The sequence below is a fragment of the Lissotriton helveticus genome, chromosome 7, assembly GCF_964261635.1.
Source record: "Lissotriton helveticus chromosome 7, aLisHel1.1, whole genome shotgun sequence".
Taxonomy (NCBI): domain Eukaryota; kingdom Metazoa; phylum Chordata; class Amphibia; order Caudata; family Salamandridae; genus Lissotriton; species Lissotriton helveticus.
Genome location: NC_136068.1, coordinates 159,564,570 through 159,581,290, shown reverse-complemented (window position 1 = coordinate 159,581,290; position 16,721 = coordinate 159,564,570). Strand labels below are relative to the sequence as shown.

At 48.2% G+C, this 16,721-nt stretch overlaps 1 protein-coding gene across 1 annotated transcript in view; it reads right to left on the bottom strand.

The window, feature by feature from the left end:
* Positions 1-16,721, bottom strand: part of LOC144766682 (opsin-5-like) — a 602,462-nt gene that overhangs the window by 262,802 nt on the left and 322,939 nt on the right. Inside the window, exon 3 of the mRNA XM_078650455.1 lies at positions 7,805-7,967. Within this exon, the coding sequence (XP_078506581.1) occupies positions 7,805-7,967 (163 nt within the window). The remainder of the gene's footprint in view (positions 1-7,804; positions 7,968-16,721) is intronic.

Genomic DNA, 16,721 nt, shown 5'->3' with positions numbered 1-16,721 from the left:
AGACAGGAAGTCAGGCAAGACGATGCTACATCTCCCCTGTTTTGCAAAGTCTCACTTCCTCTATATCTCTTCGACCAGACGTCGAGGTTTTCTTATCAGACGTTGCGGCCGTTCTCTGTGTCTTGGCGCTGGACTGTGGTGATTTGTGATTTCCACCATTCGCGTGGGGCTGTGGTGGCTTGGGTCACTGTTGTCACTCTGATTGGAAGAGTCACTTGAGGGTAGGTTTGACACGGTCTCGTGGCAGCCGCGCTGGTTGCATTTTCTGAAGTGTGAGATGTTTCTTGTTATTTGCTTGTGGTCAGCTTTGGCTGTGACCATGGTTCCTTTCCTCTTGGTGACTTGCATGGGAATGTCGAGGTATCGACTGTCTGCTTTGGATCGCCGATCACTTCGCACTATCACCCAGTCTCCTTCGTGTATGTTGGAGTCTTTGGCATGTCTGCGTTGATCAGCATATGTCTTCATTCTATGCTTCTTGGTGTGATCGATTTCCACGAGGGTGTTGTGATCAACCGTGACTTTCCGTTGTTGAGGATTTTCATTTAGCATGGGCAGTCTTGTCCTAGGTGTCCTGCCTAGCATTACAGTTGCTGGGCACTGATCGGTGGTGTTGTGCGGCGTATTCCGATACGCTCTGAGTACTTCATTTAATGTCTGCTGGACATCTCGGTGAGTCAGTTCTGCTTGCTGGATTGCCCTCTTTAGTGTCCCCATAAATCGCTCCACCATGCCATTTGCCTGTGGCCACAGCGGAGTGATTTTCTGGTGTTTGAAGTTTAGATGGGTTGCAAAGTTTGTGAACTCATGACCGTTGAAGGGAGGTCCATTGTCTGTCTTTACTCGCAGCGGGATGCCCCAGGCTGCAAATATCTCATCAAGCACTGGGATCACTGTCGTTGCTCGAGTCGATGATATCAGTTGTGCGAATGGGAAGCGGGAGTATTCGTCCATAGCAACAATGATATACTGTCCTGATTGTAGTGGGCCGAAGAAGTCGACCGCAATCTGTTGCCATACTCCGTCCGGCAGTTCTGACATTTGTAACGGTGCTGGTGGTTCTTCCCGGCTGACTACTTGGCATGTGATGCAGTCTTTCAGAGTTGTCTCGACCATATAGTCAAGGGTGGGGAACCAGACTCGTTCTCTCAGAGCTTTCTTGGTTGCATTGATGCCTCTGTGTCCTTCATGTGCCAGGTTGATGACCCCTTGGCGCAGTTTGAGAGGAATCACAATTCTCCCCCCTCTTAAAAGGAGACCATTGTCACTGATGGAGAGTTCTTCACGCACTCGTTGGAATGCGGCTAGGTCTTGTCGAAGCTGAGCTGACTCGGAGGAGGACTGCTTCACGTCCCTCCAGGAGTTGGAGCGAATGCGGGTCATTACTGCTTGGACGAGGGGGTCAAGTGCGGACGCCTCCTGGATGGCCTCGACAGGAACAGTGGGAGGACACGCAGCGTCGACAACGAAGTGGAGATATTCGTCAGCGACAGAAAGTGCAGAACGGGCACCTGCCAGCGGGTGTCGTGACATGAAATCAGCTGGGTTTTCAGCTTTCCCAGGTTTGTGGATGATGGAGAAGACGTAGTCTTGGAGGCGCAAACCCCACCGCTCAATGCGGGGTGGCATTTTCGCATTGGGGTTACCAAAAATTGTAATGAGCGCCTGATGATCTGTAATGATCGTAAAATGTTTGCCATAAACAAAAAGGTGAAAGTGTTCGCACGCCCACACCACAGCTAGGCTTTCCTTCTCCGGCTGGGAGTATGCTTTTTCCGTATCCGTCAGACTGCGGCTTGCGTAAGCAATGATGTGTCGCTGGTCTGAGTCTTCGCGGTATTGGGCCAGAATGGCACCCAGGCCCACTGGACTGGCGTCCACTGTGATTTCAGTTTTCTTTTTCGTGTCGAAGTACGCCAAGTTGATAGCCGACCCCACGGCATGTTTGATGACGGAGAACGCATGTTGGCACGCTTCCGTCCATTCGAATGGCTGACCTTGGCGAGTAAGTTCCCGCAGCGGGTAGCTGATTGTGGCGTAGTCGCGGATGTACCTTGCGCAATAGCTTGCCATGCCAAGGAAGGAACGTAGGTCTGTGACATCTCGGGGTTTCTGAGTGTCGGCCAGGGCTGCTACCTTCTCAGGGTCCGGTCTCATGCCCTCCTTCGAGAAGATGTGTCCATAAAATTTTAAGGTGTCTTTGTGGAATTCACACTTGCTGGCATTAAGTGTTAGGTTTGCCGTCATCAGTGCATGACAGACCCTGTCCAGGGCTGTGTCGTGTTCTGTTTGGTCCTTCCCAAATACCAGCAGATCGTCACTGTAGTTGAAGGCATTTGGGATGCCTTGGATGACTCGCCTGATGGCCTCCTGGAAGATCTCGGCGGCCGAGGATATGCCAAAGTTCAGGCGTTTGTAGCGGAATAGGCCTTGGTGCGTGGTAAAAGTCGTGATATATCTCGACTTGTCGTGGAGCTCCAGTTGGTGGTAACCTTTATTAAGGTCAAGCTTGGAGAATACTGTGGCGCCATTTAGTTTGGTAATCATGTCACTGATATGCGGCCCAGGATGGCGTTCCCGCTCGATGGCAGTGTTGGGCGCGCGCATGTCGACACATAGCCTGACCTTGTTGTCTTCCCCCCTTTTCGGAACTACCACGACTGGCGATACCCACGGGGTGGGACCCGTCGTGCGTTCTATGATGTCTGTTCGAAGGAGATCTTGGAGCTCGTCATCAACGGCTTTTTGTAGATGGAATGGCACCTTCCTGTGATGTTGGGCAACTGGTGTCACATTTTCATTGATGTGAAGTTTCACTTTGAAGTGGTTGAGCTTCCCGAGTCCTTTGAATAAGTTGGGGAATTTCGCAACAATGTCAGGAGTGTCCTCCGTCATGTAGAGGAGTTCTACGAGTTTGAGTCTTTCTGCTGTGGGTAGACTGAGGAGACAGTCTGCCAGATCCGGTCCCTCCACTACATGGATGTAGGCATCAATTGTCCGGTCCTTGAACGTGAGAGTGGTGCGGAAACGGCCTAAACAAGGCAGTGGCTTGCGTGACATCCACGTGAACACACAGACAGCAGCTGGTTCCAGTTTGGGCTTGTGTTTCATGTTTTGATGTTCTAAAGCACAGATATAGTTCAATGATGCTCCAGAGTCCAGAACAAATTTAGCTGGGTGGTCGCCTATCAGGATGTCGAGTTTTGGATACCGCTTCAGTCGATCCGGGTCAGCAACCATGCATATGTACTCATCACGATCCGGGGTTGTTACCATGCATATGTATTCATCACTGTCTTGTGATGTGGGGGTGCGCGATGGTGACTCACTGGAGGTGTCTCTGCGTGACCGATAGGAGTCCGTCACATGACGCCTGGAGCGATGGCTACTTCCGGAGCGACCTCTTGACTGATGCGAGTAGGCTGACTGAACGCTGGAGTTGGACGAGCTGGAGGACCTGCTTCCCTTCTCTTTTATGGCTCGGGCGTGGTGGCGTGACTCATGCCCTTTGGTCGATGATCTGTGACTTGGTTGCTTGGCTTGACATGCAATCTCAAAGTGATTGTCTCTTCCACAACCGTGGCATCGTTGCCCGATTGCTGGGCACTGTCCTGAGTGTGGGTAATCCTGCCCGCATCTATAACAGGTGGGCCTGGCTTTTGCGGACCTCGTGTGTCGCGAGCTTCGACGTGAGGGTTGAGACCTGTGGGAGTTGGAGGTGGACTTGGTAGTCCTGGAGGACCTGTGTGCCTGAATGCGCAAAGCATGGTCTTTGTGATCTGATGATTTCTGTGTCCCCATCCGCTTCGCGTAGTCCTCCGCCTGGTCATTAATTCTTGTCAGTTCCTCAATTTCGTCTAGTGTGTATGGTTTTTTTAGAAGTCTCCGCCGCAAGGTTTCAGATGAGCAGCCGTCAATGATGCGGAGTCTCAGGGCGTCTTCCGTTTTGAAGTTGTCGAAGTCGCAGTATCGTGCGAGTCTACGTATGCGCATGATGAAGTCACTCATGCATTCATCTTTCTCCTGCGTGGCAAGATTGAACGTATGGCGCTCATAATCTACGTTGCGTTTGTGGAGAAAGCGTCTGTCAAGTGCAGCTTTGGTTTCATCATAGGTGGCTGTTGCAGCGTTAGGTAATTCTTTGATGATTTGTGCAATGTCTGGACCAATCAGGTTTCTCAAGGCCACAAGTTTTTGCTTGTTATCTTGTACTAGGGATCCGACCATGTAGTCCTCGAAGTCTTCACTCCATGTTTTCCACGATGGGCCCATGCTGTTGCCCGGCGTCAGTGGTAAAGGCTGAGGTTGGCGCATGAATGAGGCTCCAACTGGGTTGTTCGCCATTGCGGGTACGGTGGCTGGAGGAGCGGGCCTCCTGTGCTGGGAGCTGGGCTTCCTGTACTAGGAGCTGGGCTTCCTGAACTCGCTGTGCCTGATGTACTTGACGCTGTGGTGGCAGTGCCTGAGGAGCTATCAGGGCCCGGATTGGACATCTGCACTTAGCTGGCTCTGAGTGGCTGTATAGAGCGTTATCTAGTGCTTATTTGCGTATTATTGGCAGCATACAGTGTTTGTTTGTTATCATTCAGCTCCTTGAGCCTTCGCGTATCTTGATTGCCTCTTTATACTGGCAATGTCCTTGTTTAACGAGTGGCGCCTGACTTTAAGATGGCCGCCATGGAGAGAGTGCAGGTTTGTTTGAGGGCGGGTGCCTGACTTCAAAATGGCCGCCGCGCGGGACAGTATGCCTCGTGTCTCCGTCTTTGAGACCAGGTAGACAGCGCGCGTGAGGGAAGCGGCAGGGTTTGGACTCGCCCTCGCTCCTCGCGCTGTATTCTGTCCGGGCTCTTCTCTCCTTGCTCGCGCCTGGGGTCGGGTGCTGTTCTCCGGCGCTGCACACTCGGCTGCTTCTTCTGGACACGTGGGGGCCGCGCTCTGACATACGCGCCTACCTCCTGGTGCAGCAGTCGGGTGCTTGGGGTGCCGTTCGCGCACCCGCGCTCTGGTTCTTTCGCGCCTCTCTTCCCTGGGCAGTAGCGGCGAGCGCCTCTCGCCGGCAGCAGTCAGGTGGCGCCTCTCGCCGGCAGCAGTCAGGTGTTCTTGGCTTCGGCGGTTTTTTCTCCGCTGCAGGGTTCGGTGGTCGGCCACGTTGGGTGGCTGGGCAATGCTGCTTGTGGGCTTTACAAGTATCCCACCCTCGTCGCCATTGTCGCAGCGCAGGCGCCCATTGCAAGGATACACCGACACAGGGGTAAGGATTGCACGTCTTACTTTATTCCCTGCCAGCCTCACACTGGCTTACAGACTAAGCCTTTCCTGTGTCCTCACTTCCTCTTCCTGCTCGCCTGTCCTGTACCAGACAGGAAGTCAGGCAGGACGATGCTACAGTAGTGCTGTTTAACTACTTACATAAAGTCATTCCATTTTTCTTGCACCAATCTATGTTGTGGTCTCCCTTTTACCCTCCCTTGTGATTTTTCGCTATTACCTAAAATTGACCTTTCTAATGTTTTCCAGTTGAGACACTGTTTTTTATACAAACTTCACCCGGTCTCACCTGGGTTAACGGGTTTACTCCTGTAATTTTTTGCCTCGTCGTAAATAACATGGGCACAGGATTCCGCTGATGCAAACATATTCATTATAAGCAGGTAATGCAAGAGAACCAGCTACCAGCCTGCCTCATCTGATTCAAAGGAACACACCTTTCTTAGGAAGTCTATGAAGAAGGCAGGAGATTTCAGAAGGAACTCTCGAGCACTTATCTGCTTTGCTTGATGATGGTTTCTGGTGTCTCCTTTCTTCCTGCTTGCACAACCGCAGGGCATGCACACACAAAAGTGTTGCGATGTGCATGCTGTGAGCAACATGCGTGCTTGCCTGATGACTCTACGTCTACATTCAACTAAAGAGCAGCCGAGTTCTTGAGTCTATCACAAGGATAAGTCTTTCAGGGGGGTCTGATACTGTGATGGAGCAAGCTGGTAGTATTTTAGAACTGGGACAGCAAGAAGGAGGATAATGTGCAGATTCAGATTCGATCATGTGAATATCAGAAAGGGTTTTTTATTAAGGTAAGCTCTTAAACATCAGACAGTTTACCAGAGAATGAGAGTCCGCAGGAAATTTCCTTTGAGCATAGGAAACAGCCGTTGCAAGTAAGTGTGTCTGCCTCTCCTCTGTGTAATGATGGATCCAGTAGTAGCGGCCGGCACAGGTAAGCGCGGTGCGCAGGGCAGGGCGCGCCAGATGGGGAAGTCAACAGATAACCGAATAGCTATTATTTATTTAATTATACCTATTCCACTGTCTGTCGACTTCCCCTCTGCCCACCCTGCCCTGCCTCACTCCACGGTGATTACCTGTGCCGGCCGCGGCTGGGATCCAGTCCCATTATATATTAGGTAGGACTGTGAAAAAAATGAGGGGACATCTTTGTGGGAGAATTTCAAGCGAGCCAGCATCGGGTCCTCTTGAGAGAACACCAAAGGTTTGTACTGTCCCCTCCGTTCTCCACAACCACTTTCAGAGAAATACAAAAAAAAGCTTGTTGATAGCTGGATGCTATAAAACAGCCTGAGAGACAGAGAGATGGATGGATGAATGGGTAAACTAATATATAGGCTGGCAGACAGCTAGCCCAGGATAGGACAAGACAGTGCCCAACAGAGCAAGACAGACGAGGGCAGGAAAAGCAGAGAACAAAACAGGAGAACATAAACAATATGGAGAAGAGAGAGAAAACAAATGCAGAAGACAGCCAGAGGTAGCAAGGAGAGAGGCGGAGAAAAAAGAAGATGGTAGACAGTGAAGACAGACAGATGAAGAGCGCGGATAACATAGGAAGAGAGACAGACATATAGAGAGGTAGCAGGCAGATGGAAAGACATATAGAATGGTAGGTAGGCAGACAGACAAGCAGATATTCAGGCAGGCAGACAGAAAGGCAATCAGACTGTAAAGTATGCAGATATGTACTAAAGGCAGATAGCAGGCAGGAAGATAGAAGGTAGCTAGGTACAGGGATGGAGAGGTGGATATATAGACATATAATGTAGACATAATCATGCTGTCTCACACTGAGTGGTGGCAATTGATTCATAAATTTGAGTTTATTCATAAAAGAAGAGTACACTTCCAGAAACGTGAAACGGATGATTGAATATTACTTATATGCAGCGCAGGAAAGCAGGGGAATCATGCCAGATCCTGAATCCGGCAGATATTTCTGGGCGAAATCTGGAATCCAGCCGACCCAGGAAAATAAGCTGAATATATCCTGGTGTCACTGAGATACAATTCAGCAGCACCTTCTCATTGCCCACATCCCGTTCAGTGCAGCAATATGCAGGCAGCGAGGGGGTTTCTTATTTTCACTTCCAGCCATGCAGAAACAAAAGGCTGATTTAAAGGACCATCGGCACTTCTTTTGGTCAGGCATCACCCTGACTGGGAGCTATCTGGAGCCTACTGCCCTAGCTGTCAATGCAAGGGAAGGAAACAAAGCATGCATCTCATTACTTCACAAGTACTTTAGACATTGATAATCCCCTCGAAATTGCATGGCACCACAAACATCTCTGCAAAAGATATTTTGAACTGTAGCCTCTTTGTGACCAATTAAGTAAGCCAGAACAGATTTGCTGTCACATTTGTCCATGTTGCTAATTTCTCTGTGAATTAAAAAACAAAAATGTATTGGTTTACTCTCAAGCTCCACCCCTCATGACTCCACCCCTTTCCTATATCACACCCAATGTATGGGTTCCTGGATCACACTTTTTTCGATTCCTGCACTGCTTACCTGTGTGCAAAGAGCGATGGGATAGCCAATGGGAAGAGCGTCACCGTCATGCCCATGTCACTGACGGACAGATTAACAATGAAGAATTCTGCAGGTTTGAGCATGGATCGCTTGCGGTAGGCTATCAGCAAGAGTACGGAGTTTCCACACATCGAGAGGAGACCTGAGGAAGGCAAAACACACTGTTAATATCCACAGGCAAATGCCAAAGCTTTCTAAAAGCTCTTTGGCCTCCAACTACGATAGACCCTATTTATTGCGATATGGGCAGTAACTCTTTTTACTGCACATTTCACGATTACGATATGTGCAGTAAGCACTGCACTCCCTGCTTATTACCATAACAGTTTTTGGAGGTAAAACTTGCAGAAATGTACCTTGTAAAAGCATGGCCAACAAATATTAGTAAATGTGAATTTTGGTGCGCTAAGCACCAAAATCTGAAGGACAGACCCTAATTTCTCTGACAATATTCATAAATGCATGTAATTTATCACACCGATATAGCCTGATCCATGCGTTGTTAGAATATATCAGGCACAATTAATATTGAAAGCCTTTTAATAGCCGACCATAATCACCGCCTATAAAATTAAATGATCAAAAGCAATATTAAAATATCAAATAGAATGAAGAATTGTGATATTCATATCAATCAGCTTGCAGTTCAATAACCCAAATGGAAATATGTCAGATTGTACTGTTACAGTTCCTGCCCATGAAGCCATTGCAGTGAAATTCCATACTTACCCAATGTGCAAGAACTATCATTTAAAATCTTCTGTTATACTAGAACCAAATTTCTTTAATTGATCCTTACCATAACTCTTAAGTAACAACCCAAAGAGAGGGGAGAGCATGATATCGGAAGGCAGAGGAGTAGTTGAATTATGCATGGAAACTAAGAGAACACCTGGTGCCATCTTACAGAAGGTTCCCCGGATTGCAATGTGCAAGTGTGATTGCTTTGTGCACCCTGGGGCACGTCCTGCCAGCACTATCGTGAGAGGGTGTTCCCTCATTTGCATGGGGATGTGGTGCCATGCAAATGAGAGAATCGCTTTGACTCTGGGCCTGCGCCGTATTACCGACGTGGGTGCAGAGGAAAACATGCCCGCATCACGACCAACTCCGATGACACCCTCACCGCCGCCGAACACCTCCACGTCCAGATACACACCGACCCCAAGACGACCCTCAGAGGCACCCTCATCTACCGACCCCCGGGACCACACACACAATTCAGCGAAGACATCGCAGACTTCATCAGCCCGCACGCCCTCTCCTCCACGGACTACATCCTCCTAGGGGACCTCAACTTCCACCTGGAGAACAACAACGACAGAAACACCACCACCCTGCTGGACAACCTCGCCAACCTCGGACTCAAGCAACTGGTAAACACCCCCACTCACTACGCCGGCCACACGCTTGACCCCGTCTTCTCCGCCAGCAAGCACATCTCCTTCAGCCACTCCACCGGACTTCACTGGACCGATCACAGCTGTGTCCACTTCAGCTTCTGGAGAAACACGACCCTCCACCACCCACAACAGGCGCCTCGCCGGAGCTGGAGCAAGATCACCGCCGAGCAGCTCACCACCTCCCTCAGCCAAAACCCGCCCGCCAGCGCAACGGACCCCAACGAAGCAGCCAGCAACCTCACACAGTGACCGCCTGCGCCGACGACCTCGAACCACTAAAGAACTCTCCCAACAGACCCGGCAGCAAGAAAACCCCCTGGTTCACCGACGAACTCAAGGACTCCAAGAAGAATTGCCGCACCCTCGAGAAAGCCTGGCGCCACGACCAGACCACAGACAACATGACCGCACGCCAACCACAGGCACCACCAGCTGATCCGCATCACCAAAAAGATAGCATTCAAAGAACGACTGGACAACAACGCCCATGACAGCAAGGAACTCTTCAGCATCGTCATAGAGCTCTCCAACCCTAGCGCCGGAAACAACGACATCACTCCTTCGCAAGACCTCTGCGACTCTCTCGCCTCGTTATTCCACCGCAAGATCGTCGACATACACAACAGCTTCGGCGCACCAACCATGCACCCAACCATCAAACCAACGCCCCCCACCACCACCCTCTGCAACTGGACTCCAGTCAGCATCGAAGACACCACCCACACGATGAACACCATCCACTCTGGATCACCTACCGACCCTTGCCCCCACCACGGCTTCAACAAGGCCGACTCCATCATCGCACCCCATCTACGGGACATCATCAACACCTCCTTCCACACCGCCACCTTCCCGGAGAGCTGGAAGCCGAGCCGAGCTCAGCGCCCTCCTGAAGAAACCAACAGCGGACCCCACCGACCTCAAGAACTTCCGCCCCATCTCGCTCCTCCCTTTTCCTGCCAAAGTCATCGAGAAGACCATCAACAGACAGCTCGCCGCCTTCCTCGAGACAAATGGATCCCTCGACCCCTCGCAGTCCGGTTTCCGAGCCAACCACAGCACCGAGACCGCCCTGATCGCAGCCACCGATGACTTCAGATCCCTGCTCGACAACGGGGAAACAGCAGCCCTCATCCTCCTGGACCTCTCCGCAGCGTTCGATACTGTCTGCCACCGCACCCTAGTACAGAACCTCAGCAACAAAGGAATCCAAGAGAAGGCACTGGAGTGGATCATCTCGTTCCTCGCCGGAAGAACCCAGAGAGTCCGCCTGCCCCAGTTCAGATCCCAGGCCACCGAAGTCATCTGCGGCTTATATCACAAGGATCATCACTCAGCTCAACGTCTACATGAGCCCTCTTGCAGCCATCGCACGCCAACACAACCTCAAAATCATCTCCTACGCGGATGACACGCAGCTGATCCTCTCCCTCACCAACGATCCCGCCACCGCCAGAACCAGCCTACACGAAGGGATGAAAGACGTCGCCGAATGGATGAAGAACAGCCGCCTGAAACTGAACTCAGACAAGATGGAAGTCCTCATCCTGGGATCATCGCACTCCGCCTGGGACGATTCCTGGTGCCCCCCTGCCCTGGGCTCCACTCCCAAGCCAACGGACCACGCACGCAACCTGGGCTTCATCCTGGACTCCTCCCTCTCGATGACCAGACAAGTCAACGCCGTCTCCTCATCATGCTTCAGCACCCTGCGCATGCTCTGTAAGATCTTCCGCTGGATCCCCACCGAGACCAGGAAGACGGTCACCCAGGCACTCGTCACCAGCCGACTGGACTACGGAACACCCTCTATGCCGGTACCACAGCCAAACTGCAGAAAAGACTCCAACGCATCCAGAACGCCTCCGCATGACTCATCCTGGACATCCCCCAACACAGCCACATCTCCGGCCACCTGAGAGACCTGCACTGGCTTCCCGTCAGCAAGAGGATCACGTTCAGGCTCCTCATCCACGCACACAAGGCTCTCCACGACCTGGGCCCCAAGTACCTTAACGACCGCCTGACCCTCTACACGCCCACCCGCCAGCTACGATCGACCAGCCTCGCCCTTGCCTCCGTTCCACGCATCTGCAGAGCCACCGCCGGAGGAATATCCTTCTCCTACCTGGCAGCCAAGACCTGGAACTCCCTCCCCATCCACCTTCGGCTGACCCAGGACCACATTTCCTTCAGGAAGCAACTCAAGACCTGGCTGTTCGTGCAGTAACGTATCCCACCCCCAGAGCCCTGAGACCCTTCCGGATGAGTAGCGCGCTATACAAATGTCATGATTGATTGATTGATTGATTAAGAGGCACATTGAAATTGCACCTACAAAAAAGATGGCACGCTGTCAATTCACCCCCTTAGGACATTCCTCTCGAGAGGTGACAGGGGCTCTCATGGAACCCCACAGATAGCTCCTGCAGGCCGGTGCAGTCACGCTCTGCACCCGCCCTAAGGGGATCTCTAATCTCTCTCTAAAATTCAGATGTTTTGCAATTGAATGCTCTGCTCTGCAGACAGCACGTGTTCATGGTTGCCCTGGGGGCACTGCATTCTTCATAAAACTATCAAAACCACAAAGGCTTCTTTCAGTCCTTCACCAGCCATGTCCCTCAGATGCTTTATAATCGTGCTATAATTTTTTTCAACTATTGCATTTTCAAAATTATCTATCCATGCAGTTCATCTAATGTCAATATTGTGTTTTTTGGCAGTATCAAATGCAGGTGGTAGTTTTAAGAATGCAGCAGCTGTATAAACATTTCTCGCCAGTAATAGTCTCTCAGATGCTTCATGTGGAACTTGATCAGACAAAGCTTCTCTAGCATCTTGTGACGTGCTGGCTTCGGGGTCGGCCTTAATGAATCTTGGAGCTTGGATCTCGTCCTGGCTTTCTGTTGGAGCTCTTTACTTGAAGGCGGTCCAGGGAGTTGTCCTAAGCCCCTACATGGCAGCTTTGGTGGTGGGCTGCTTTGTTTGGGAATAACTCTGCTAGCACAACCCAACCCTCTTTCTGAGGGTGCTCAGTGTTATGACTACTCTACTCTCTTTAGCTGTTACGGCAAGTAGACAAATCTTGTATAGTACTAAGTCCATGAAAGCAGATACCATTAACATTATTATATTTGTTTGGCTTTGTGCTTAAATGTGTCTTCACAAAAATCTGGTTAGTCTCTGCTTCATAGAACATGAATTTCAGTTTGACTTTTACTGATCTATTACTGTGTGCTGCTTTCGTAACCTTGTTGCATCTTACCAGCTCAGGTACTCGCCAATAACCATTCTTCACATGGAGAGTCATTTTACACGCCTTTATTCTGCTGCGTGTAAGTCAGAACTCTACATTCTAAGCCTGCCTTCAACTAATCCTTCGAACGCTAATGTTACAGTCCTACAATGTACAGTGAGAACCAAAAGAGTTCCAGCATTCTTTTATTTGCAAGACACTACATCTACTTTGCCTTTAAGTAAGAATTTAAAGATTTTTTAAAGTTTTTCTACATTTTCATACATTACATTCCCTGTACCACTGGTTTGAGAGTGAAAATTCATCTATAATAAGGGTGTGGTGGGTCCCTCATACTCTTTAGTCCTGGTGCTTGTGCAGCAGCTGCATTATTGATAGTCAGCTAATGTTATGTTTCACAGGGAGGAGATGTGTTCACAGGTAGGAGATGTGGCCCAGAAACCAGAGTTTTTGGCTTTGGAACATGCTGAACCAGATTTGAATCCTGCCCCAGGCTCGGCATCAACTGTGGCCAAATCACTCATGTCCCTGTGCACTCCAGAGCCCTGAAACATATGTAACATAGCCTATCTCTTTTTTCAAGTGGTCTAATACCTATGAGCAAGGTTCACTCGATAAAGAATCTGCAAAACACAGGTGGCCTATTGTTTAAATGAAATGCCATCCCCAGTGTTCTCAGCCTGAATGTTGAAACAAGTCTCTTTAGAAAAAGAGAGAAAGAACCTTGTAATTCATTCATAGAAGGTTCTTACATAGTTCTCGACTACGAGTTAGAACAGGGGTGAAAGCAATACATTAGGTTTACTTTTTGAAACATGATGTCTGCATGCATGTGTGCGGATAGTTTTCCAAACTGCCTGATCAACTCATGCTGGTCACTGCAAATGTATACTTTTGCTCTTTCCTTTGGCTCTACCGTATTTGCTTATATTCTTAATGTTTGATAAGCCTAAGTAGCACCGCGGTAAAAACTTCTGTTATAAGACCTGGGACTCTATTATACAAGTGCTCCAGGGGCACGACTGGTGTTTGTACCTGCTTTGTGCGCTCCCGGGGCACTTTGGTATCACAGAATGGGCCGCAAACGCTTGTGCACCTCCTTCTGAAATACCGATAGTGCTGGCGCACATAAAGCGCAATCGCTATCTTCACAGGGCGTTCCCTCATTTGCATGAGGGAGTGCCCCAGGCAAATGAGGAAATCCCTTTGACTCTGCACCTGTGCCATATTACAGTCGTGGTCGTAGAGGCAAAGAAGCTCTCACAAGGTGCACTGACAGTGCGTCATCTAAAAGGTGGCGCATTGTCAGTGGGCCCCCTGATGGCCTCCTCTGCAGGGGATACACGGGTTCTTTTGGACCCCGCCAGACATCCGGTTGCAGGCGGGTGCGATCACTGACTGATCTCTAATCCCCTTCAAAAGTGCAGGTGGGTTGCTGCCTGAACTGTGAAAACACGGAGCGGCTTTAAAGCAGCTGCGCAATTTCACCTGAATGTGCTGCTCCCAGGGCAGCTCGAGTTCGCAGCTTCCCTGAGGGCTGCACATTCATCATAATACAGCGCATTAGAAAATGCGCCTTTTGTGTAATAAGGTCCCAGAAGGTCATATGCTCAAGCAGGTTCATAATTAATTAAAATAATTCTCCAATCGATAAAAGAATGGTATGGAGCACTACAATTAAAGCGGAGTGATAATGATTACTTCTTACAGATGTGCGCACAGACTTCAAATACCATTGCTGCAATGCAGCTGTGCCTCCATGACTGCACAATCACAAAGGGTCTCTTTGATTTCCGAGGGTGAATCTCAAATAAGTAAAAGTTGATACTTTACATTTGAACATATTCAGTTTAGCCCTTATTTAAGTGCCATTTACATCAGCAACAGGCTGCTTGGAGTGGCAAGAGTGCACTCTTGTATCTCTTCTGATGTAATAAGTCAAAGTCCAGTTTGAAACTGCATTGTTTTCTGGGCGTAATGACTGCTCCATTTGTCTCCTGAAGGAATTTGATCACCATGATCTGGTAGGTCTGTTCCATTAAGTAAATCATAAATGTCAGTTTTCAGATTTTATGCTACCTTTCTTTTCTTTTGCATGCCTACATTTTTTTTTTAATTCACATGACAGGTCATTTGTAGGAAATGTACCTTTTCTAAGCAAATAAACAAGAAGAATTGATGATTGATACAGAATTGCTTTCTTTCAAGATTGATGCAAAGGTTTTTCACAATGACAGTGCAGCGGTAAGAGCATTAACCAGCACACATGACTTGGCTCACCCTTGCATACCCATCCTTGTTGCAAACATCCATCAATGACTCTTCCCCATTGTGTTGAAATAAATATTGGAAAAGCATAATTTTGTCAGCCAAAAAATTTAAATACACTGTCACACGCAATAATTTATTTTCCCCTTTTCTGTCTTGTTAATCATACTCTGTAACGTCTATGTACTACAGAAAAAAAAGATTTTTTTGAATACGTTTGTTTTCTTACAATGTTGCTTTCAATAAAAAAAAAATCCCGTATAATAATACATATTGTTGCATGGAAACACATTTAGCACATTACATATTTCCTAACAAAAAGCACTTATTTCTCTATACATTGACAGACATACCTCAAGTCTTAGACAAAAAATGAATGCTAAAAATGAAACGGACGATGATACTCAAATGCAGGTAGAAATGCTTCCATTTGAGTTTTCTCACCACTTCTGGTGCCTTGTGTTCCTAAAGTCAATGCTCTTGTGACCTTTTTGTCTGGTTTTGTTTCACTACAGTACTGTCTGTTGTCTTGCCATGATGATAAAGTATAGGATGATTCGCCCCTCATCTAGGTTACTTTTGCACGAGGGGGGGCTCTTTCCTTCATTCATCACAGAACTCTTCTATTTTACATCCTTTAAAACTCAGTTTTATTCCCTCAGTAGGTTCAAGTTGGCTTCTGGCAGCGTGCACTCTGGTTTTGTTCTATATCTTCCTTTCAGGTCTGTTGTTTGGGTTGTATTCCCTGTGGGCTTTGAGTACTATGGTCTCCTGGGCATTCACATTCCATTGTTCATACCATTCCATGGGCAGGGGTGAAAAAAGAGTGTCTCCCCTTTGGTGGGTCCTTAAATCCTGGCCTCTGAATGATGCAGTTTATTGGCTTTGAAAAAACACATATTCAATTGATCCAACATTTGTTTCTGGTGTCATTTTTGATTGGCCTTTGGGTGATTGGCTTTCTCAGCTTTGGTACATACTGGAGATTGAAGGCCTGGGATGAGGAGGACAGATGAGGAGGTAATGTCACAAATGCTTACTTCTAATCTTCAGTATTCCAAGTCCTAGAATTCCTCGCCACAGCCCTACAGTCCTAGATAATCGTCCTCCCTGCCTGGATGGGTTTGCCCAAAGGGCCACTGAGGTGCTAAGTTTTTAAGGCAGTATGGTACTTGGAGTTCCTACCACCACACATTATTATTATTGTTACTGTTATTTCTAGAATAACAGATCAAAAGAAGGAAAGGACAGTTCATTTGTTCATGATTTAAACTGCAGCTGTATTTAGGCAACAGTACATGGGAAACTTTAGTCCCAGTATAAAAACGTATCCTTAATGTCCTTTTAATATACGGGAATCTGCAATGTCTTTTTAAAAACCTGTCTCTAATTTCCATATTACATTTGAGTTGTGACGTCTTTGATGACCAGTAATAAGGAAACGATGTAGGTGCTCATTTGTAATCCGTGATTGCTGTTGAGTTGTGACATTATTATTCCTGCTGCCAGCAGGCATGGTAAACGCAAACCGCACAGCAAAATTTCAGAACTGCCTTTTCATTGTTTTTCTAAAATGAACAGTGATCAGCAGGCAATAATATTTAGGAAAACATGTTGATTGTGTGCATGCTATATATAACAGCAAACATAGAATATTCCATTCGCATCTACCTAAGTTGTTTTGAATTTGACTTACATTAAACTGATTCTAATCTCTTTTGGACCAAATTACTAACGGTTTTTTGGTGTGTTTAACCTCATATTACAGATTCTGCTTTTATCCTTTGGTCCTGCAACCATACTATCCATTTCGTAAGAAAAAGCTTGATACCGAGGATTTTAGCTCCTTTTGGCTAGAGTAATAGTGTGCCCATGTAGTATAAGAATTACATTTGCTCTTTTCCACGCATTAAAAAGACACCACCTTGCAATTCCATGGTCTAATAAAGGAACTTGGCCTTCTCCCCAT